The sequence below is a fragment of the Acanthochromis polyacanthus genome, chromosome 6 (assembly GCF_021347895.1).
Source record: "Acanthochromis polyacanthus isolate Apoly-LR-REF ecotype Palm Island chromosome 6, KAUST_Apoly_ChrSc, whole genome shotgun sequence".
Taxonomy (NCBI): Eukaryota; Metazoa; Chordata; class Actinopteri; family Pomacentridae; genus Acanthochromis; species Acanthochromis polyacanthus.
The window spans coordinates 24547027-24571881 of NC_067118.1; the positions used below are offsets into that span (position 1 = coordinate 24547027).

General features: G+C 39.2%; 1 protein-coding gene across 1 annotated transcript; it reads left to right on the top strand.

The window, feature by feature from the left end:
- Window positions 1–5783: 5783 nt before the first annotated feature.
- pfdn4 (prefoldin subunit 4) lies at window positions 5784–16169 on the top strand. The gene is made up of 4 exons (XM_022189792.2): window positions 5784–5901; window positions 6365–6472; window positions 9542–9682; window positions 15051–16169. The coding sequence occupies exons 1-4, from the start codon at window positions 5875–5877 to the stop codon at window positions 15180–15182; spliced, it is 408 nt and encodes a 135-aa protein (XP_022045484.1). The 5' UTR covers window positions 5784–5874; the 3' UTR covers window positions 15183–16169.
- Window positions 16170–24855: the final 8686 nt, after the last annotated feature.

A 24855-nucleotide genomic window follows, 5' to 3' on the forward strand; every position in this document is an offset into this window, starting at 1 on the left:
AGTAGATGGTTGTTGGACAGCGATATCTTCTTCAACTCTGTCTGGCACTGTTTCAGTTTCATTTGGTAGAGCCTCTGTGGCTTCTTGGTTTATTTCCTCAGCGACTGGCTCAGCTGGCTCCTCTGGGAAAGAAAGACTTGCTTCTTGTTCTCTAGAGAGGGGCACAAAAATTGTTGTAGTGATAACTTCTCCTATTTGAGCTCTGCCATTATCTGTTGCAGGCTCCTGGGGAGTGGTGGCTTGAGGTTCCATTTGCTGAGAGATGAAGTCAATTGCTGCCTCTGGTATTTCCTGTGTATTGTCTTTAGCAATGGCAGAACTGGGTTGTGATCCTTGAACTTTTTCTGGTTCTGCCTCAGCTACCATATCTTCTCCAACCTCAGGGGTGTCATCTGTAGTTATAAATCTTGGAATAGACTTTGGCTTAACTTTAAGATCTGGACTATTTAAGGCATCTTCCGGCATTTCTGAAGGCAAACTAACACATTCTGCCTCTTTGCAACTATCACAGTTCTCTGAAGGGTTGTCGGGAATTAGAAGGCTGAGTTTTTCAGCATCATCAGCAGTGATCTCCTCATGGGAAGATTCCATCGTAAGTAGAATTTCCGTCCCAAAGGAGAGAGCAGGCTCTTCTAGAGGCATATCTTTGTATGCAGGTGTAAGATCTGGCTCCTCATGAACAACCTCAGAGATTGTTTCTGTCACTGTAGCCACTGGTTCATTGTCTTGGGAGGGAATGCCTCGGCTCCTTGGTTCCTTTACCTCAGGAGTGACAGCATTGGGCTTGGGTTCAGTGCTTTCAATCAGCACTTCGTTTGCTGACATTTCTACAGCTTCTGCACCAATGTCTTCAGTAATTACCTCATCTACTCCTGGCTCTGACGTGTTTACAGCGAGGTAGGCAGGGGTTTCAGCATCAGCACCGAAAACTGCTTTAAGGCAAGCTGCCACCACTTCTGGAAGAACAGCAAGGAGTTTTGATGGCAGGGGTTCCTCAGTCAGGTTTTTGTCGTCTTCTGTGAAGGATTCATTTGGGTCAGATTCTGGTTCTGCAGCCATTCCTGGCTTGGATTGGTTAGACCCAAAACTGTGTGAAAAGTCCAGTTGCCACAGTCTGAACATTGTATTCTCATACATGTTATTCTCCACGACGTCCCATTTTTCACTGAAGATCCAAACTGTCCGGTTCTCTGAGGGTTCATCATTTAAGGTGTCTTCAACATCCTCACCATCACCGGTTTGCGTTGAAATATCTGCTTCCAGTTTTCTGTCAGTCTGTGTTGATCTTTCGGCGGTTTGACGTGGATACTCAATGATAACCATGGTGTCATCTTCGTCTCCGCTCAAATCCTTCATTATAAGCATAAAAATGAATGTTAAGACAAAATGCAGTTTGTGTTTGCCATCACACCATCAAACTGAGTCATCAGAAAGCAGTCTTATGGTAAATACTTAAGAATAAAAGTCTCAGTTGATGTTAGTTAAACTCTGTGGAGGGTCTCGCTTGTAATGTTCTTGTTTTGGTGTCTTGATTGTTGTTTCTTTACTTTATATGTGATATATATATATATATATATATATATGTACACACACACACACACACACACACACACACACACACACACACACACACACACACACACACACACACACACACACTTAAAGTTACTATAACAAAATTAAATAGTGCATTTTCAGTTGTAGGTTTGGTGCTTTAACTCCAAAAAACTCTAGTCTCTATACTCATTTTAATAAAGGACTATATCTCATTCAATTATTAAACACAATGGAGGTCTACAGTGCAAAGTACATCAGGCTTTAGCAACCGGAAAAACTTAATAGCATCAATTCATCATTAGTTTAGATCTACCATACTCATCAATTAAAAACCACCTGTGCACCTACCTGCTGTGGATCAGCGGGAGGAAGACTTACATCTGTCTGATCTTCACCCGAGGCTCTCTTTTCTTCAACACTCTCGACACCACGAGGAGGTTCTGCTTTCCTTCGGAACATTTTGTTGAATAGATTCATTTTTTCTTCTTTGCTTTTCTTGACCTCTTCCTTCTGTGTGGTGGTGTCAGGGATGTCAGAAATAACCTGGGCACTGTCGGGTTGGCATTCTGATTCGATTATCACATATTCAGATGATTCTGTGGCAAAGGTCAAGGAGTGGGGCTCGCCATTTTGGTGGACTGTAGTCTCACTCTTATCTGCAAAAGAGAAAACACGTGATTAAAATGTAATTAAATGGCGGAGTCGAAATATAGGACTGATGCTGTTATCACTCCTAAACTTCTAATACACAAAATAACACGTAAAACATTTAATTGCATCTAATTAATTGTCTTTAATTAATATTATATACATAAATATGTTCTTTATGTGGTTAAAATGTGACTGATAAGGACTTTATGGAGGCTCTGATTTGTTGAAGTTAATCCCTTGTTAGAAATTTCCTCTCTGGAAAAAAAAATCTCCAAATATTGTCAGTAACAAAACTATAGGGTCAAACAAATAGGAAAGAAACACTTAGGAAAATTAAAAAAAAAAAAAAAATACAAACTCACCAACTAATCTAAAAGAACAGTGCTGCCTTAAGTTGTTCTTTTACAAAGTTTCAGCATTTTAATATTTTGTTGATGTTGTCAAAAAGGTGATGACTCTGCTTTATGTTTGTCATTGATGTCATAGTGGGTGGTGGTGCTGTTCTGGTCTGAATTACATTTAAAACTGATCCTTATACTTGTCCACATCATTAGCATAAATTAGGGCACAAAATATTCAGAATATATGTCACTTAACCAATTATCAGATGCAACACGACCAAATGTTATTGAAGAGAAATGAAGCACAACAAACGCTGCACCCATTTCGTAGAACTAGGTGGCGTCCTTGAATGTGCTACACTCATAAACCTTAAAAAAAAACAGTGTCAGGTGTGTTTTTATAACAGCTGGTCCTGGTTCAGAGATCTCCAGGATAAAAGGTGTTAAAGTCTTTGCTGCAATAAGTCTTTAAATAATCCCACAGCTGTCACTACGTTTACACATTAATATAGATTTGAATGTTAAGCCCCTTGCATGCAATGTTAAACGTATATCCACTTGTGCAATTCTCCATGAAGTAAACATGAAGTGACATCGTGGTTGTCTCCAGCGTCAACATTAACTCTTACACAAACTCAAGAGCCAGCGGGAATCCCACAGCATTGTTATTACTGCAGGGACATAGACCACACCATGACAGGTCAAACAGTCGCTTCTTGTCAATGTCTGAGACTACGCCTATAGTTTACTTTGGAAGTCCGAAGTCACAGTCCATCTGGGAGTCACTGTGTTTACAGAGTATTATGGGCATCCAAAGGAGCAGTCTAATGTGGACATGGACAGATCAGCTGATGTTACTTGTCAACCCTGATGTACAGAGTTTTCCCATAAAGCAGCGAAACATAACACAGGGCAATAACACAAGATAAACTTAATCCATCATCCTTATCACCCTAATTCATTTGTTTTGAGCATTATGTTGCTTACTTCATTGTGACACCTTAATTTGTGTCAGCATGTATAAATTACATTTTGCCAATGTCATACTTAATGCACTATTAAGTATAATCTGCCTTATTTGTTACTCACCATCAATCTCCAATCCATTAGATGTGATTTTTGCAGAAAGCCCATTTGCTGATCCGTTTTCATGCTTCTCAGATATTTTCCCATTCTACAAACAAAATAAAAAAGAAATAAATATCGATCTATGTCGATTCGGGAGTTCATTGACTACAAATCTGGTTTTCACACACAAAAAAAGGCATTCAAATATTGCAGCACTTTGGAAAGCCACAAACATTGAGATTGTTAGCAAACATTTAAGTTATGCCGGTAAAGTCGCACAGGTCTGTTGTGTAATTTAAATGAATTTACCTCAACCGGCTCTGTGTTATTGGATTGCTCGTTTCCCATATTTTTCTCAGTCGAGACTCACAGCATTCAGCTCTGAAGCTAATTAAACAGAGAAAAACAATTTTATTATATTGCACTGACAAGAAAAGATATACTGCAATTGATCTTTTAAGTAATTATAGCGTTTGCAAAGCTCTTGGTTCTGCCTTCTTTTCAGTTAAATATCTTACCTTGTTAGAACTCTGCAATCAAGCAAATGATCCTTGAGGAAAGAATTTGTCAGAAAGATGAACTTGCTCCTCCTGCCCAGCTGTGTATATAGTCTGTGGTTAGCGGACTCTTTTATGTGTGCCTTAAAATGGGCGGATCTGTTTTGAAGTGATCAGTTGGATCTACTCCAGTGAAAAGCCCACAGTCCACTCAATACGGTATTGGTGCTCTTCAGTGAAAAAGCTCTTGATTAATTCAAGATAGTCTGTTAATTGTCTGAAAATATCCTGACAAGATCAAATTGACGTTATGCTTCCAATCAGCATACTGTGATAAAGCAGTGGAGGCAGGCGTTGTTGACAAATGTAGCAGGTAAGTAAGCAGGATATAAAGTAAGGATATCATTCTGGCACACTTCCACGCTGCCAAAACAATAATAAGTGTGTTTGCACTTACAACCCTGGTGCTCATTTTAACAGTAGGTCATTATAATCAGGTTTTTAAAGATTCAGAGACATTTGATGCTAAGGCAACTAAAAAGTTGTCAAAATAGCACATATCCTAAAATATCTATTGTATTATGTAGATATTATTTCATTAAAACGTGCTTTTTAAGTTGCAAAGACCAAGTGTCTGCTTTAATATTGCTGTTAATCAAGACAAACAAAGAGCTTTGTATTGAAATCAGGTCTTTAACGACTTCCACGTGGTCAGGTTTAGATACCCCTGAGTACCTGTCAGTGCAGAGCTGTCTGGGGATCAAAGACACACCGAAGAAAGGAAGCTGATTTCTTCTTCTCTTTATTGTGTTTCACTGTTGCCTTGTGAGTAAATGTTCCATGCTCATGCTGATAAAGGCTCCTCAGTCTGTTTGATTCCTTTTAAGAATCCAGTTCTCTCAATGCAAATGAAACAAATCATCTGACTGGGTTTTACTATAAACAAGAGTGTAATAAAAGTATTTATAAAAAAAACTTTAAATGCACAGTATTTATTGAATTTAGTATGACAAGACTGGTAATCCATGAACACAATGCGCCAATTGTAGCCTATAGCCTGCACGCTGAGGTGGGAGTTGAATTCTCCTGTTTGGATTGTGCACTTATGACTTCATGCAGCTGAAGGACCTCAAGCAACCTCTTCATGATGAACCAACGCATAGCAGCCTACTGCTTTTATAAGTGCTGCAACTCTTACAAAAAGGCTATTGATTACAACACTAAAAAACTGACATTTTAGGATTTCAGATCAAATCCATGTGTTTTCTCATGATTGCTGCCTGGATGCAGACACTGAGCAGCAGTTTGATGTGGTGAATTAAATTAATAGAGCTCCTCCTGCCTTCCAGATGCATTCAGTAAATATTTGAACTTGGGTGTAGCGTGTTCTGTTTGCTGTACAAATATGTGCAGAACAGCAGTTCCGGTTAATATAAAAACTAGTCTGACATATTGTAAGCACGTTTCTTGAGATAATTAAATACACTAGTACACTATAAACTGTCTGCATTATCACTTAGAGTGAAATTGATGAAACTTAGTGTTTAAATAACAGTTAAGGGCTACGTTTGTTGCCATATTACATTATATTTACCGAAAATCCGCTGTGCAATCGAAGAACAGGCAGGAAATGCTATTAGTTCGAGAAATAAGCATTTTAATGTCAACTTGTGCCGTCAGATGCCAGGTCCTGCTAGGTGGCGGTGTAGCTAGGTTTTTCTGCAAAGCACCGCTGTCTGTAAACAGTCGAAGAAGACAAAATGGCAGCCACCATGAAGGGACCTGTAGTAAGTGGAAATTTGAGGAAATGTTCGGTTTTCTTACATAGGCGCTGTCTTGCTGATTTATCTGGAGGTACAAACAAAAACAGTGGAGATTTGTGTGTAAAAGAAGCCATAACTAGTCGCACCAGTGAGATTTCAAACCGTGGTCACGCCCTCGTGCTGTTCATGGAGCGAGCTAGGTAGCGACTACCTGCTACATTTAGCCTGCTAAGTTTGCTCTTTTTTATTTTCCTGAGATTTCTTCGAATTAATTGATAATGATAATAACGAGACGAGGGTTATGTTAGTCCACAGGTGACAGGACATCACACAAGCTGCTGCATAACTTATAGCTTGCTAGCAGACATTAACCAACTCATTCCATTCATCGTTAGCGCTAGCCAACCTGCTAGGTTTGCTAAGACGGGTGTCACTGTCCAAACGTCATCCATACATTTCGATGATTTTTTCCCCCCTTTGTTTGCAGGCTGTTGAGGATGTGAATGTCACTTTTGAAGACCAGCAGAAGATCAATAAGTTCGCCAGGAACACGAGTCGGATGACGGAGTTAAAGAATGAGATAGAAGCCAAGAAAGTGAGTATAAATGTGTAGTGGGCATGTTCAGTTTGGGTTTACGGTGTTATCGGTTGAAATTCACTGTTACACCTAGCTAAAATCATGCAGTCTAATACGGCAGTTCTGCAATAACCCCAGCAATTATGACGGTTATAAAGTTCCATTTTGTTGCAACTATCTGTTAGGAGGGTTAATTCAAAGGTTTTAGCAATTTGGAGGTTGCATCCCTCTGTGATAGAGGGATGCTGAAGTTAGTGAGCCAGCCTAATCCAAATGAGTGGGATGGATACAAACTATAGCTTTCAAAATAAAATGACTGCAGCACTCTCCTGCTAAAAATGACACTTTATGCATCGATTTTATTTTTTATCAACACTTAAATAATGACAGTGTTGTTAGAAATGTTTATCTCTGTGAGTTGTTTTGATTTGTGACAACAGTGCATTGCATTCATAGTAGGTATCAGCTGCTTTTTTGCAAACATTGCAACGCTTGTCTGTAAAAGATGTTTTAAACCGAGAGTGAGGGTCCCAAAATGTTCAACTTGGCATTGTGTCTCAGACACGACATCTTCGCAGAGCAACAGGTTACCAAATGTGAGAGATAACCAAATTACTTTATGCCCTCAAATAGGTCAGCAAAAGTTAAACAAAGGTGTGTTGTTTTTCACCATTGGTGTTTCACAGGGCAGTCAAAGGCGGTCACAACCATTTATTTGGGTTTTATCACTTTATCTAAGGGACTAATGGGATTTCTCTGTATGCAAATGAATTGATCAGACTAGAAACATTAACAAGCTGATTAAAATCAGGCATTCATTAGTCTTCAGACCAACAACATCAGCTGCACATGATCAACAGCATTCCTGCAGAAAGATAAGTACACAGAGCTAAAGTCCTACTGCTCTCATCTCTGCAAGCTTTTAAGCTGCATTGTGACATTTGAAGGTGGGAAGACATGACCATCGAAGTTTGCCCAGTTCGGGCCGGACATAAAGATAAATGATTGAGTATTTTACATTCAGTTTCTCCTTTAAATTATTTTAAGCAAATGAAAAAAAATCAATGCAAAGCAACGGAAGATGTGAAAAGAAGCTATAAAATAACATTTCTATCACAGTGTGGTCATACATTTTTGTATCTAGTCAGAACTGCAGAACCTTTGCAGTTGGATCACGTCTGTTTACCTTCACGTCACACTGCTGCTTATGAAAAGATAGAGCCTTGCAGAGATAAGTGGGAGCAGTACTTCACTGCACATTTTACTCACCCACTTTCACTCTTTTTGCAGGTATTCAGTAAAACATATGTATATATTATTTGTAAAGGACGGCTCCAAACTGCTTTATTATTAAATACCTGCCAAATTAGGGAAATAATGTAGATGCATAATAACAGTAAATTCAAACAGTGAAACACAGTATAACAAGATAAAATAGTTAAGACAAGTGTGTTTTTTTTTTTTTTTTATAAAATATGCTCAAGACGATAGTTGTGCCCTCTGGTAAAAGTATTATGATTGACATTTTGAAAGTAGCCTAATGAGTTTAAGTGCTGCATTGTCTTTAATGGTGTGATTTTACCCAACTAATTTAAAAATTAGAGATTAAAGTCTACAGAAGTTGCATGAAATATTGCTTTATCTGACTACAATACATATTAAGACTGAAATCGTGTAATGTTATTCATTATAACCTAAGTAATGTAATAATAAAGCTAAGACCCTCACGTATTATATTACAGAAATTAACCTAACTAATACAAATATTGTGGCCAAGACCTTACAGCACTGTTAATTATTGAGATTGAGAAAATATAGATGAACAAGAAAAGCATTCAAAGAGCGCAGGATTCCCCCATATGGCATTGTCAGAAATGCAGCATTTGTTTACTAGTTTTTGGTGGCGAGAAATCACGGCAACATTGAATGTTGCCATTTAATATAGGTGTACCCACAAACAAAATGGCCTTGCGTTGAACACAGGCATGTGTTATGCGTGTGTGTGTTACATATGGATACTGAGTCGCGTGACCTAAATGTGTAGCAGACGGCGGGAATTGATGGACCCCCAAACACCAGCAGTTTAATCAGCTGTTCCTCATATCTTTTCTGACAGATAAGTCAACACATCGATTTCAATCACGTGATCTTCAGCAGGTAGCTGACGTAGTGTTCACTTGTTGCCATAGTTACAGTGACACGGTGCTGCTATCTCGCAATGATACAGAAACCTTCAACAAATTCAAGGATCCAGACCATAAGCTGCATCACTGCCACAATCTTATCACTTGGTCCTTGTGTCATTTCTGACCTGACCTGAAAATTTCATCCAGATCTGTTATTCTGTTTTTGAGTAATGTTGTGAAAAGACAGACAGACAAACTAATCGTTCCATAACTCTGCTGCATTACTTGACAAAGTGAAAGTCCAACAAATCCAAGGATTCCCTGGACACCATATGAGCAAATTTTGTTGTTACATAGACATGTCTGCTGAATTAGTATGTTGACTTAAAGGATAAAGCCAAACAAAATGGAGAGCTTATGACGAAGTGTATTATTAGAACTGTCATTCTTAAAGCATTAGCATTAACAAAATGAGTATAGTACCGTTTTTAGTGGCACTGTATACGTGATACCTTTCTATGCTTGGTTTACAGTTTTTATTAGCTAATGTAAAGGGAGTCTATCGCACCACTGTCACTTCCACAAGTTTGTATTGTTCAATCTGCTTTAATGAGTAGTTTAGAAAACTTAAATGTCATTTTGTAAACTAAAGCTTCTGGTGATTGTCTAATAAAATATTGCTCTCTGAACATCCTGTGCTCTGCAGTACACTGTGAGGTGTTTTGAATATTTAGTGTGCCCATTAGATTTTTTTGTTTTACATGGCACAATTCATCAGAGCCACAAAGCACAGCCTCTAAAGTTACCATAAAGTGGAATCCACACTTACTGATTCCACTGAACACAGTTTGCTCAGATGTGTCACGGTTAAATGTTGCCTGAGGGCCATGCAGCTGCTAATACTAATTTGTTGACAGCTCTTACTGAGGCTCTGTAAAGGTCTGCTAATGTCTTTAAACAGAAATTACTGCAGAACCTCCAGGATGCCAGTGATGACCTGATGATGTCAGACGACGACTCTCTATTGATTCCTTATCAAATTGGCGATGTCTTTATCAGTCACACCCAGGAGGAAACACAAGAGATGTTAGAGGCTGCCAAGGTAAGTGTGTCACACTGGATATCTCAGTACCTTTTCACCCTCTTCGGACTTGTTATTTTAGTGATATTTACATGTTTATAACTGCAAATACACAAAAATACAATCACATTTGCTTTTTTTTTAAACCATGAAATAGTACACCCTCATGTTTTGTACAACATGTCAGGTCAAATATGGATTCTGTCCCATCCCAGCAAGGAAAGTTAGTACAGTTTGGATATCTCTCAGCATTTTCTTCATCATTATTTATTTGATTTCTTTACTTTAAAGCTGTAACACAGAACTTTTGTCTCTGTGGTCTGACAGTGGGGTCATTCCAGGTGAAATGACCAGATATTGCTTGGGGGGTGTTGCTGCACCATTTTCAAATTAGTCCTAAATTTGTATGCCATTAGACAGTGACAAAAGTACTTTCTATGCAAAACTGTAGGCCTGTAGCTCAAATAGTTTCTGAGTTGTGGGGGTCTGAAATTTTCAGAATTTGGGCTATAAAAAGCCTCGCCAGCATTTTTTGCATCTTTAAGTGGTTATTTCTCAGCCTCTAGACATACCAGAGAGCTGTGAGTTGGTAAACAAGGCCTCTGCATGTAGCTAGTGAACCACAAACATCCCCAGGTGTTTCCCTACACTCTGCAGGCCATGGGGGCTTGCTAAAAAATGCTTAAAAAACTAAGAAAAACCTACTCGTGAGTGGGGTTTGGGACCTTAAAAGTACTAGAAATACTGCACAGAAGTGTTCTAACACCCCTGGGTTCCATTCTACACAAACCTGTGGGATAACTTAGCAAACTGGAGCTTTCTAGGTACCTCAGTTTGGAAAATATGAGCTCCCAAAGTTGGACGAGATTTTTAATTGGCTATTTTTGGTGGCCAAAATCTCAGTGTGAGACAGGTACCAGAGACCCCAAATTTTTCTACATGACAGTTCCATCTGTTTTCTATCACTGTACAGAAAAGCAGAAGGGTTATATTTGTAGTTACTGAGATATTCTTACTCAAAATGGCATGGGTAATGTCAAAATCGTTTTTGCTTTTCAGTAGTTTAAATTGGGATATGACTATTAGTAGTCATTCCAATCGTAGTATTATGTATGTTTTGTTCTTTTTGAAATGTTAGTTGTTAAAGGTGACTACCTTCAAAAAGCCAAAGCGCTCTGGTATGTCTAGAGGCTGAGAATTAACCACTTAAAGATGCAAAAAAAAAAACCTGGCGAGGCTTTTTTTTAGCCCAAATTCTGAAAATTTCAGACCCCCACAACTCAGTAGTGACATGCAAATTTAGGACTAATTTGAAAATGGTGTGGCAACCACCATCTGGTGAAACCACACGGAATGACCCAGTGACATTTCACAAATACTGCTGACGTGTTTGTGACGTTTTCCCTTTTTTAAGACTGTGATCCTTTCTCTGAACACCAAATTGCTCTAGTCTCAGAACTTTTGCTGGACACCCTCTAAGTTTTTCTACCAGCGGCTTCACCATGCAGCGAGCTACTGGTTCAGCCGTGGCACACGAGTCACTGCTGGCTGATGTAAAATGCATCACTACCGGTGTGTCAGCGTGAGAATGTTGCCACAAACAGCAGCTGTAAAAAGTCAAGTTTGCTGTGAAATGCAGATTCACCTGGCACTCATGGGCTCAATCAGCGTTGTTTGATAAAAGCTTGAAAGTAAAAGGATTTTCATTTATTTGTTAAAGTTCAGCACTCTAGCTTTCAAGCAAAACTCCATCATGATCCATTGAAGCAAAAGACAGTGACGCATTTCTTTGCGGCAGTTATTTTAGAAGTGTTTGATTTAAGCTACTAGATTTCTCACATCAAGTTGTCCTGAATACAAATATGAGAGGCTCTTTTCTTAACCCAGTTGAATTGCGAAAAAGACTTAGAATACATTGTTTCTATGCAGTCGTATTTTGGCACAAAACCTTCTGGCAGAGGATTGCTTAGCAGCATACAGCCAGTAAAAGCTGATAGAAAACCTGGTTCCTGGCTCTGATTTATCTGTTAAACAGAGAGATATCTCTGATCCTGTGAACATCCTCTTCTCAAAGATGGAATTTACCAATGTTTTCGAAAGCCTTTGTGATCACCCCATTGGACTGCCTGAAGTGTTACTAATAAGTATTCATGTTCTTGCAATAGAATCTTTCGAAATGCAAAAAAAAAAAGTCTCTTGTCACATGCAGGTTTTATGCTTAAAGAAACAGATTCCTTTGAAAATAAGTTTGCTCAGACAAATCACGTTGGAAGTGACAGACAACACAGCCATAAAAAGGTTCTGGAAAAACACATTTCACATGCTTTGTGCTTCTGTTCAGTCAGCGTACTACAGCGTCCTGTATTCTGGAGCTGTCACTGGTTCAAAGAAGTACTAGTATCATATTCGCAATATTCAGAACTTACACTGGTTTGACAAATGTTATCATTTGATAGTTGATGATAACTTTGATTAGTGCTTTGACACTTGCTGCTAAATGTCCCAGTCCCTTAATATCTACTGCTGACATGTAAACCCTGAATGGAAAGAAAAACCTGTAAATCAGACAGCGTGTTTATGAGTGATGCAGTTTGAGAAGAAACTCCAAAACTTGTTGCGTATTTTGCATTTGTTAGCAATTTGTTACCAAAATATTAAAAAATTGTATCACTTAGGTTGTATATATTACCCCCAAAAATGCTCTCACTATCCAAAATTCCTTATATGACCTTTCTCAGAGCCCACCATGTGTCCAACAAGGACATTATTTAGGTATAACACAAGAACACAGAGGCCCCTCATATCTCTACAGCCTTGACTGAAGCAGACGATAAATTAATGCCGGTCTCTTAAGTGACCTGTGTGTGATCTTTCAGAAACTCTTCCCAAAGGTTGAAAATTCCTCCACAGGGTATAGAGGTAAATTTAAAAGGGAGCAACAACTTTGTAAGTCTTTGTTAGTCGTAAGTTTTGCAGATGAAAGCAAACCGTCTACACTAAAATAATGTGTTCAGACAACCAGTTGCAAAAGTTTTATGTGCTCGTTTGTTCTACCAGGTCCCTCTCATTTCTTTCTCTCCACAATCTCCCTTTCTGTTCTGTCTGAAAAAGAGAAGAAAAACTTTTCCTTTTCATTATCTAGTTCCCAGGGCTGTTTTCCTCTGCCTGAACATTAACATCAACAAGCCCTCAGGCAGCACTTCCAGATGGACTCGGCAGCAGTGTCGCTGGCCCTGCTTGATCAAATGGCCACACACTCATAATGTGACCATAACATGAGGCTTTGTCCACATTAATATGGATGTTTTGCTGAACAAACATTTTCCTCTACATTTAGCTGATATCTCATCCACACGAAAATATTATTTTAGCTCACAGAAAGTTTTTTTTTTAAACAATTTTAAAGTTCAGATTTTAAAAAAAAGTTCTGGTTTATGTGTGTCTGTGAAAATACAAGTTTTGGATTCAATGTCACACATCAGTTTGTTGCTTAGTGTGAGGAGTGTTGACCTGAAACAACAGCAATGACGGATTTATGCCAGGTTTTTATTTTTTTTTATTTTGGTTGGCGCTGGCAGTTACAAGTTTCCAGTTTAACTTGGTATTGCTGTGCCGCTGCACTGGTATGCAAAAGAGTCAAGTAGAGTAAAGTATGATAATAACATATGTACATTTTTTCCACTTTTAAACACCAAAAGAAAAAGAGAGGTTCAATTTTGCCAATGTCTATTGAGTTTTAACAGCTTTTATTGTTTTTAACAGACAGAATATCCATGGACTCATGTGAAATATACAGAATAAGCATGTCCAAAGTCCTGAGATAGTCAGTAGTGAATCTTTGGTAGTCCATTCGACCTCCCACAACCCTCCTTACAGCTCGTCTGCTGCACCTCTCATTGTATGAAATATATCTTATATTTTATATCATAACAATAATAGAAATAATTGTCAGAATTGCCCATGTCTACTTAAATTGAAATCAAATGAAATAAAGTGGACAGCAGCTCCTTATTTTGGTTTGATGTAATCCAGTATTTATTTTTTCTATTGTCAACCAAAAATGAAAATTGGTCTGCTTCGCGCTTTCTTTTTTTGTTTGTTTGTTTTTGGTTTTTGACAGGAAAACAGTTTCTACTTTAGTACCCAGACCCAAAAAACTCTGCATCTGCTGTGTACGTCCAATATTACTCATTCTACAGTATCTGCACTTTAAAGTCCAAATGTTTGGAGATGTTTTCTAAAATGATGTTCATGTGGAGAGACATTTTTAAATGGATGGAGAAAAATAACCCTTGAAAGAAATGTGTCACTGTGCCCTTGAACTCAATTTAGCACAAAAAATATGGTTAAAGAAATACTTTGATATTTTGGATAGTAGACTTGTTTGTGCCATGCTGAGAGATCAATACCGCTTTCATGTCTGTATGATAAATATGAAGCTGCAGTCAGTTAGCTTAGCCTGTCAGGACTGGAAATGGGGGGGGAGACGGCAGCCTGGTTCTGCTCACAGGTAGCAAAGTCTGCATAGCAGCTCATTATTTATTGTGTTATACCTCGTTTGTTTGATTTTATAAAAAAAACCAAAAAACCAAAGTGTGGCTTTGCAGGTGGGACTGTGCCAGGCTATTCCCTGGGTGCTGACGTTCTCAAATCTACGCTTGTTGCCTGGCAACCTCTCACTGACGACAATCAGACTCTAGACACGAAAGTACTATCGATCTTTCTATCTAACCCTCAGCAAGTAAACTGATAAGCGTTTCCTAAAATATCAAGCTCTTCCTTAAAGTGTGTTTGTGAGATTGATAATCTGCCCAGAGCAGAGGGACAGTCCAAAGTGGTTCATCAGGACAGGGCAATGAGGGCAGCCACAGCCGAGGCCTCTCTGTCGGAAGGAGTTGTTTAGCCAAACGCCAGTTTCCACAAAAAGGTACTTGAGATCCTCCTCTGCACACCTTTGGGAGAAACGCTGAGCAGCATTGATGCTTCATACCATACAAGCATTGACCAGAAGGGATTCCCATCAGACCTTGTCCTCCTTTCTGCCACTTCGGTGATTGCCCTTGAGTTGCTGCTGCCTCTTCATAACACACATAATACATACCGTTCAAACCTGAACTGATTGATTGTGGGTAGTCTGCTTCACATCTTGAATGACAAATGTGTCGAAAACAGCTTGCTCGTTATATTGGCTGATTAAATTTAGTACACGTTTCAATCCGTCGTCATTTTCGGTTCTTTTTTTCCCCCTGTATAAAATGCTCTCTTTCAGCTTTCAGGATGTGCCTTTGATAACACAAATAGTAAGAAATGCTTCTATGTTGTTTGCCTTCTCCTGTGGGGAGATCGTGGCGGTTGTCTTGTAATTGGAGTTTCTGTGTTCCGTAATCAGGAAACACTGGAGCAGGAGGTCAAAGGCCTTGAGGAGCGAGTGTCAGCGATACAGCAAGTGTTGGGTGATCTGAAGGTCCAGCTCTATGCCAAGTTTGGTAACAACATTAACTTGGAGGCAGATGAAAGCTGAGCAGAGAAATGGACTTTGACAGCTGCTCCACCATGGACGTTTACATGCAGCTCTTGTATCAGATCCACAGGATGTTTGCCAAACAGAAGAGCAACATGAATGGTGTATGTTTGTAGCTTCTGGTCGCTGTCTTCAGTTCAGTTCTGGAAAACAAATTCACAACGACAACAAAGGTAAAGATTATTGGATTAAATAAATGCACATCATTTCTAGTGTATTCTACGTGGCCCCTTATGTAATGGTCATGTGTTGTTTTTTTTGTTTTTTTTTACTCTGTTGATCAAACTGAAGTAAAAAAGAGTAACAAAAACACTGTGTAATGCTTTAACTTCTAGCAAGTTTAACAGTCTGAAACACTGCAGAGGAACGTGTTTGATTTGAAATCTCACTTTGATTTACTAAACTAAAAGCAGGACAAAAATGATCAACATATCCCCCCAACACATAAGTGTACTTTGGAATTAACAACTGAAATGTAAGACCTGAAAAAAAAAACTTTTTTTTAAGACCCGTCTTTTACAAAAACAACAGAAAGCTGAAATGTTTGCAGCCAACAAATCTGTCAGAATTGCAATCACACACCGAGCTAACATGCATGCAAATTGAGGTATCTTTGCTTAATCTGTGTCCATACACTCTGATTGGTTCCAGTTTAGAGAAACGGATAAACGAAGAAGAAATCAGCCGTGAAATCCACATAACTCACTGGAATTCAGAAAGAGGTGGTATAATTAGAAAAGGGAGAGAAATGTGGACTTTTTCAAGACTGTCTGACCAAATGTGGGGGATACACAGCTTTGACTGAGTGTATGAATATGTGTGCTACAAAGAGTTGTCATTAAATTAGGAATTCATTTTTCAGCATTTGTTTTAATTCTCATAGACACAATCTAAACATTACACTTTCTGAATTTACTTCGTATTGATTACTGCCTCCATGCATGTGATTTAGCTAGCTATAATAAATGCTGTGGTCTTTTGTAAGTACTTTTGGCCTGAATTCCCTCACTGTTGTGATTTTAAATTATGTTTTTTTTGTTGTTGTTGTCACAGACTCTTCCTAAGTCTGATATGGCTTAAACCAATTAGTAAGGGAGATCAAAGGTACCTGCATGGTTAAACCTGTGATACAAAGAGAGGAAAATAACTGCTTGTTTACACAGATATAAAACTTTCAGCTTTGGATAAAGAATATTGCTGTTGTGAGATGAGGGTAGAAGTCAAGCGAATGGATCTTGGGGTAAAACAACTTCATTTATTTAGATTTGATGGAGGGAAAAATCATGTAAAATGAGATCCACTGCACATGTCTTCACAGAAAATGAACAGTCATGACCTTGTAAGATGCAAATCATTTCCACATTTGTGCCAAATTACTGAATATATTTGGTAAAAAAAAACAAACTGAAAATTGTCTAGTGGCCAGTTCACGCAAAAACCACATTCGTACAATTATTGAAGTATTTTTTCAGTAAGTCGGTGTTGGAATCAAAGCCGTGGTTACAGCAGTTTTTAGAATCTAAACATCAGTGATTTCAGGTGTAGATTTGGCTGTCTGTAATATTTTTGCTCCATGTTAATTCTCCGTATACGGCATACTGGATGGTCTGCGGCTGCCACAAATATCAACAATGCACAAACCTCATTAAATTGTGCCCTCAAGTGTGGCCTGCATGGGCTAATAAAATATCTGGGAAAAAAATAAAGAGAAAAGAAATGGAGGGCTTGAAGTTACAGCAGACACCTCTGGAGGATCAAGATCTCAATTAACAAGTTTCTCCTCCCAGTAGCTTTGCTGCTGAACATTCATAGCTATGATTAAGAGGAACTCCACCCACACAGGCTTGTCTTTATGCACAGCTTGTTAAACCTCCGGCTCAGAGGAACACACATGGAAATGACTGGGCTTATTTCCCCCATGGCCTTGTTTATTCGCCGTTCCTGTCCCCTCTCTCTGCCTTTATCTGCTCATTTCTGTCTTTTCGCTTCCCTGCTTTCTCCATAATGACACGTATGTTAATATTTATCAGCTGTGCCACTGGATGGCACGGTCACATTGCACTTTGGCAGCTTTTACATCGGTACGGTTTCCACTGAAGCACCCCCCATCGCACTTCATTGTCAGTTCAGGCAGAGCGGAATCTGATTCGTGTTCTCCTACAATTACAACAGTAGACATGTTAATTATTAGGATAAAATGTGATGTGTTATTTGTAGAGAGCTACTAGGACATTCTCCTTACTTAGGTATCCAGATATTCTAGTTTAAAGAACCACAATCTGAGGTTGTTTCAGAAAATTAAGTCCAAATATGTGATATCCACTGATTTTTTTTAAGCTTTCAGTAACAGCAGGAACAGACCAGTGGGTGTCTCTGTCTCCCCAGTAATTTCACTAGAAAATAAAATACCTTTAACCTGTATTAAGATGAGTTCATTGGATATGGCTGCACATTGCCACTATTGAAGAAATACAGCACACATGTTCACGTCATAGCACAAGAATTATGAATGAGATGCAGGGCAAATTACAGAAATAGATGCTAGAAGATGCTTGCTTTTCAAATAATGAGTATTTGTTTGAGCTTGAGATTCAAAATATGATATGCAACAACTAGACTTTAATTACATCCCCCTTAACTGTTTAAATTAAAAACAATCCAGTGGACTGTGCAGGTTCAGCTGGTGTGTCCTGCTCTTCCCAGAGTTTGTGCACACTTTATCATTTCTGCACTGGTGCTACAGTGAAAAATTGTGTTTGCTCACTGTCTCTGCATGTTAGCCTAAATGTCAGGAGAGTCAACCCAGACGGTTTGAAAAATCCATAGCAGCTACAGTCGCTCTTCATCACTTACAGCTGCTCTGTCTCAGCCAGCTTTTATTCAGCACAAAGGAGGAACAATCCACCACTGCTCAAAAGCACAATGCACTGTGCTACCTGTCAGATGGCACGCAGTTTATGGCCAGTAATAAAGGTATTTGCAAAATTAAAAACCCGGCAGAATAATGTGTTGTTCTGTTTCCTTCAGCATCAAGGTGTAGCGTTTTTTCGTTGTGGATTTTAGGAGACAACCTCTTTCTTGTTTGGTTTCTTTATTGAAGAGTAGAGAGTGAGAGGTAACATGAGGAAAGAGAGGAATAAAAACTGCACCAGCCAGACCTTTAACACAGACCTCTGGAGCGTCCTGTTGTATCTGGCACTGGAACGATGACAATGGATCCTTTTGGGTCCTGTGTGTTGCAGGGCGGTTCTTTTGGGTTCCGTACTCAATCGGTTTGGTTCCTGGGGAGTTTGGAGGCCGGGTCATTGCTTGAGCTCTTGGTCATGTTCCTCAGGCTGTTCCTGAGCAATTTCTGCAGTGTGACGGTGCGTTGTCCAGCCTGAGGGAGTGCCATATCCATGTGAAAGTACTGGTCAGTGTGGAACAATGTTTAGGAAAGTGAGTGGGCTGTGTGTTGGAAGTCTTAACATGATTAAATGGAACGTGGACGTTTTACTTACCGTAGTTACACAGGGTGTTGCCCTGGTTTGTTTACTGCATTGCCATAAGACGGTATCTTTTTTTTTAGAGAGAGTTGGGAAATGTTTTCTCTATCCCAAAAGCATGTTTTTCTGTGTTTCTGAGTGAGCCTTTAGTTCTTTTGATTGATGAGCTAAGGCTGCTTGGTGCCAAATCCAACCTTATTCTCCTCATAGCCATTTTGTTTGTATTGTTTTGAAACATGTTAGCAACTTACAGTGTTAGTTAGGCTTGAGAAAAACTCCACACAGCAGGTTTAATTGCAACATGGTGTCACAACTTTACAATATTTAAATACAAACAGCTGATTCTCATAACTCTCTTGTTTTTATTTCACAAAATGATGCATCAGATTTCGGGTGTGCCGTCTACCTTGTCAATGTTTGATAAAGTCTCTTGTCAATATTTGTATGTAGCATTTATTTTGATGTTTGGATCTAGAATGTATTGTAAATGTACTCCATCAGTCTATCTCAATCAGTCTGTCCATTTTCAAGTCTGTCAATGATAGACCAATAAATGATGGACAGATAGAACTGCATGGATCCATCTATCCATGATGTAGACGAAATAGATCTCCACATCCATCATCTACCATAGTTAGAAAGAGATGGATAGGTAATATCCATACATAACTGTCTATGTATCAGTCTTTTAGACCAGTGGTTCTCAACCCTGTTCCTCAGGACCCCATGTCCTGCATGTTTTAGATGCTTCCCTGCTCCAACACACCTGATTCAAATGATCAGCTCGTCATCAAGCCTCTGCAGAAGCCTGATGACGAGCTGATCATTTGAGTCAGGTGTGTTGGAGCAGGGAAGCATCTAAAACATGCAGGACATGGGGTCCTGAGGAACAGGGTTGAGAACCACTGTTTTAGACAACAAATTGATAGATATGTAAATAGATCAACAAATAGCATCACCCTGCATTATTTATGTAGAATTGTAGTGAATTATTTGACTTTTCAACAAGCTGTAACTACTAACCGTCTGTCTGTTGCAGCTAACCCTGCCCATAGGCTAACATTTCACTTTGGCTGCTTTCCCTGGAGTTGTACTAAAACTGTATGTCCTAGAAACAAACTCTTCTTGTTCCTATGTAACAAAGATGGGTATGTTGTTTGCCGAAAAACACCATCAATTTTTTATTATGATTTAGTCAAAATCAAAATGGGTTCTCTCCCCTGCATGCCAAAGTAACATCCACATGAATGACAGGCCCGAGGTTTTCCGGCAGAACATTGCACTCTAACGAGATGATCAATGTTCCGCACTTCACCTGCCAGCTGTTTTTGTGTTATGGCTGATCAGTGTATGCGGTTTGTGTCTCAGTTAGAGCTGAAATGATTTCTCAATTTAGGGATCTGAAAAGGATTAATTCATTCTTAATGGTTGAAGTCATTTTCAGGAAAAGATGCCAAATTTGAGTGTTTCCATTCTTGCATACCTAATGAAGTGTCTTTGGGTTGTGGACTGTTAGTTGGTCCAAATGGAACATTTAAAGACGTTCCTGTGAGTATAAGGAAACAATGGTTTTATACGCAACAGTTAATTGTTTTGTCAAAAAATACAGAAAGCAAATGAATCAAAACGAAAAGTAATAATTAGCTGCAGTGTCGGTGTTACACCTCTGGGCCAGCCGCCTGTTCCCCTCAACTAGATGTGAAAACCCCACTGAGTTTCTGAGTGATCGGACAGGATATGAGGGTCCTTAGCCTTGACAGCTGTAGTGCAGCGCATTATGAGAGAATGTCAAGTAAGCTATATCATGGGGATTAGGGAAGAGAAGCCTAAAAAGCACAAGGCAAGATTAAGTGCAGTGAAGAGACCGTGTGTCAGAGGAACGACAAAGAGATGCACCTGCGTGAACAAATGTCACAGATCGTTTAGGAAACAGCAAAGAGCACGCAGCTCAAAGTGTAGACGGACCAGACGCCTGAGAAGTTCTGAATGAGACTTTTACGACTAATTAATTTGCAGATAATGAATTCCTTTCCTTCACTTACCGTAGACAGGGACTCTGGATAGCTGTGATGTGTGGAGGCTGAGCACTATTCTGTCATTCATTTCATTACTGTCTGTCAAGTTGATCAGCCAAGACAATAAAGGCACAATTCCACTGTGGCAGCGTATGAATCATCTGAATGATGAGTCTGTGTGTGGACTGATCCCTCTGTGAGCATCTGTGTGTGTGTGTGTGTGTGTGTGGCATCAGTGCAGCTATCAGGACTTATAAGTGCTTTAAAAACAAATTGGTGTCCCAGAGCCAACATCCAGTGGTTTATTTAAAGATTTGTTTATCTTTCATTTATGAATTGCTGAATTTAAAATTAAAACTTTCACCCGTGTATCATCAAGTCTCCATCCAGAATGCCGAAAATGTGTGGGAGTCTCAGCTTGTAAGTTTCCATCAGTTATCTGCTTTAATCAGAGGCCCCTAATATGCAGAGAATATTACTTCTGAAAAGCATTTCCATATCCACCATGGAACAATATGTCAAATAGCTTACCATATGAAAGACAGTGGAATGCCTCCAAATATTTCAATGAATATCATTACCAAAGATTTTTTTTGTCAGGTACATTGCAAAGACCTTGACAAAACTGAACCATCCAAGCTGTTCGGAGACAGTTTAAAGCACACAAAAAGCTTTTGTTAAGAAGGGATGGGCTGCTTAAATCTTACTAAATATTTGCCTGTGATTTGTGATCCTACAGGGATTTTATGTATCCAGTACTTCTGAAAACTCTACTGAGTTCGTCTTAACCATTTCGGTCTCAGTGGTAGCGGGGATTTGCCGGTATGATCTCAAGAATATCGAGGTGTTTTTAATTGATCAGTACCTATTTGTTTGCTTCCGCTGTCAGAGAGGAGTGTAAGCAAGATTAGCCCAAACGCACTTCTTCAATATCACGTTTAAAGTTTAACAGCTCTAACGCGCAGCTGTCACATCAGCTGCATTAAGAGTCACTGAACAGGAAAATAAATCTATTAACTGTCACAATTATCAATTTTCTATCAGTATTCGTGTCATGCATCATTTGCAGTAGCAGCCCTTTTTACGGCTATACATGTTTGTTTCTAATAGCCTTCCGTTTGAACTACCTGCTCCTCTTGACTGTTGCAGGTGGCATGTGATGGGTTTATTTTGGACTGAAGAACAGTCCCACGACACCTTTAATTCTTCTTCAGAATCTGATGAAGAAAACCTGGTTAACAAACACATTTTCTCTGACTGGGACTTTATGTTTTGTTGAGTCAGATGATGCAACGAAAGCCTGGTTATGCCAAATGTGCTTCTTTTTTTGCAGCCATCAGGTGCCATAAAGGATGAGCACAAGTTGGGCATTTGTCCTATACTAATATAGCTGCTTTATACCTTGAGGCCATCCATCTGTCCGTCTGTTCGTTTTCTATTGCTTATCTGAGTCTGGTTGGTGGACCTGCGTGTCAGGAGAATTACAGAGGCATTCCTAAGCCAGACAAGGTACATACTCCAGTGTTACCTGGGTTTGCCGTGTCTCCTCCCAGTCGAACAAAACGTATGTCCAGAAGAAATAACACACAGATGCCCAGACCACCTCCACGGTGCCCTACTGAGGGGTATCCAGCTGGTTGCAGTCTCCAGTCTCACTGCTAGATGCCACTAAATCCTACACACTGGACTTATCAGCTGCTCCTGGGTCAACAGGATGAATAAAACTGAAGTGACTGTTTTCCAACAGTATCATGCAAACACTGAACTAAGGTCTACGTTAAAGTACCATGAACGAGGGAATCATTATTCCTGCTGCTGTTATTTTAGAATGGAGCTCAAAACACCACCGGATCATTTCTATGAAAAATAAGTTGGTGCCTCCAATCTCACTTCCTCAGAATCAGCAGGGTTTTTTTTTTATGTGTAATAGCTTTGGTGTATTTAATGAAGCCATGCACAGTTTTACCTTCATACTTTGAATATTTTACGAGTTGCAGGCCCCTGAATTGCATCGAGATGGGTCAAAATTTCACGCTTTTCAACTCGTGTTGCTTTTTCAGCATTTTTCAGCCCTAATAACTTCAGACAGCCACAAAAGATAGTCGCATGAAATTTTCAGAGGTGAAAAACACATTCCAGCTCTGTTAACAAACTGCAACCATATCAATTTTACATCCACTCCGGGTGTCACAGTCTAAAGCCAGAATCTCATTTCTGTTTGACAGAGTTTTTTCTATAGCCAACTTTGAGCATCAGTATTTAAGACTGGATCACAGTTCCAGCAGCAAAATAGCATCAATTAAATGTCTATGAAGAGAAAGAAGTTATAGCAAACATTAGGATACCAGGCTAAACTTTTTTCCATGGTTTCTTCTGTCAGAACAATTTTGCATGACTTTATTAAATATACTTAAGTTATTGTGCATAAAAATATCATCTGATTTTAAGGGGTTCAGGTGGGAACTTTTGTCAGATTTGGTTGATTTTTATAAAGGATGACCTGACTGTGCCTAATTACAGCCTCCCAGAGCTGCCAGTATAAAAGTCTTACTAATAAGGTGTTAGTCATATTTTGATTCTGCAGCAAGAATGTGTCATTTTTAAGTGCACACTCCACAGGGTACCAACGTCTTGGTGGTCTCACTGCACGCTGACAGCTTCAGCAATCCAATACTTGGTGTGTTGCATGTTACTCTAATGGCATTTACTGAAGAAGGATGAATGCCTCCCATTCACTCCGGCAAGATTTTCCCCAAGTAGAAATTTAAACCAATGATCCTTCAGTCATAATAGTGTTGCGCCGACTCAGCTCCGCTGTCACCTAATTAGTTTCAATTTATGGTGCAACAACAGCACAAAAGAAGTTTCATATTGTCGTCCTTTAGGGTGACATTTCTCTGTGATTTCTGTAATCGCTCCAGTATTCTTATTTTTTCCGCTTCTTTGAGACACACACAGTTTAACTAATGGGGTAAAATAGAAGGAGGAAATCAAGGATGAATTAGAACCTGCCGGTTGTTCATCCAATCAAATCTAAATGATCAACAGAGGTCCAAATTTCAGCACAAACAAAATCAACATCTGCACTGTGGCCAAGCACAGCCTTGCATTTATCTGTGTTAGTGAATTCCATTATAAATCCTCATTCGCGTGTTTCATAAAATCCATTATAAAACCTGACACTGTGATGTCTCTGGGTGTTGTTCTCTGTGATCCTGCAGCCGAAACTCTTCTATTAACACCTCAGTAGGTGCCGCACTGTATTTTCACTTCAGTTTTGGTTTCAACACTTCAGTCAGCTCCAACTGGCAAATAGAACTTTGATGTGTGCCAGTCAGCTAATGTCAGCCTGCCAATAAATTGTCTATTGAATACTTTCAATTAGGCCACTCGACCAGCTCAGAGGAGAATACCATCAAAAAGGGATGCATAACATTGCGGCACAATTGAGTCTAGCCCAACCGTAAGTGGTTTAATTGGAAAGAGCTCAGTGGCTAAAAAGAAAAACAATCTGGATTGTGTCATTTCACCACAGAGATGTCCTGCATGTAGGGCAGTTCTGGATGAAGAGGTTTCTGGGGATGGGGTGATATCCTGTGATGTCTGGTGTATTAATTGCACTGAAAAAAGCCTGGAAAGAGTGGATCTTAGTTTAACATTTGTCAAGCACTGGATTGAGTTTCATTACCCTGGAACACTGAGTCTGGATTTCCACTGCGATGAACAACATAGCATTGGCTGTTAAATTTAACCATTTAGCACTCAATAACTCAAACATACAAGACTGAATTATTGCATGAAGGTTTAAAGTGAGCTTTTGGGCTTCGAGTAGTGCTATGGAGCTATTTTTCTGAGTGCACAAGAATGAATACACAGTGTATAAAGTGCCTACAAAAAGTAGTCACCCCATAGGAATCGCATTTCAACACTGATTACTTATCAATTTATTTGAGCTTTTTGACAGAAATTTACTTAAAAAGACTCTTTCATGTCAAAGTGAAAACTGATTCCCACTCAATTAAAAGCACAAAATGTAAAATAAGTAAGTATTCAGCTCTTTGTAAGTGATTAATCTAGTTCAACACAGTTGTAGCCAAATAGGGGCTAAAAGTCACACAATTAGTGAAATGGAGATCATCTGAGTGCAGTGAATGTGTCTCAAGTGATTGCAGT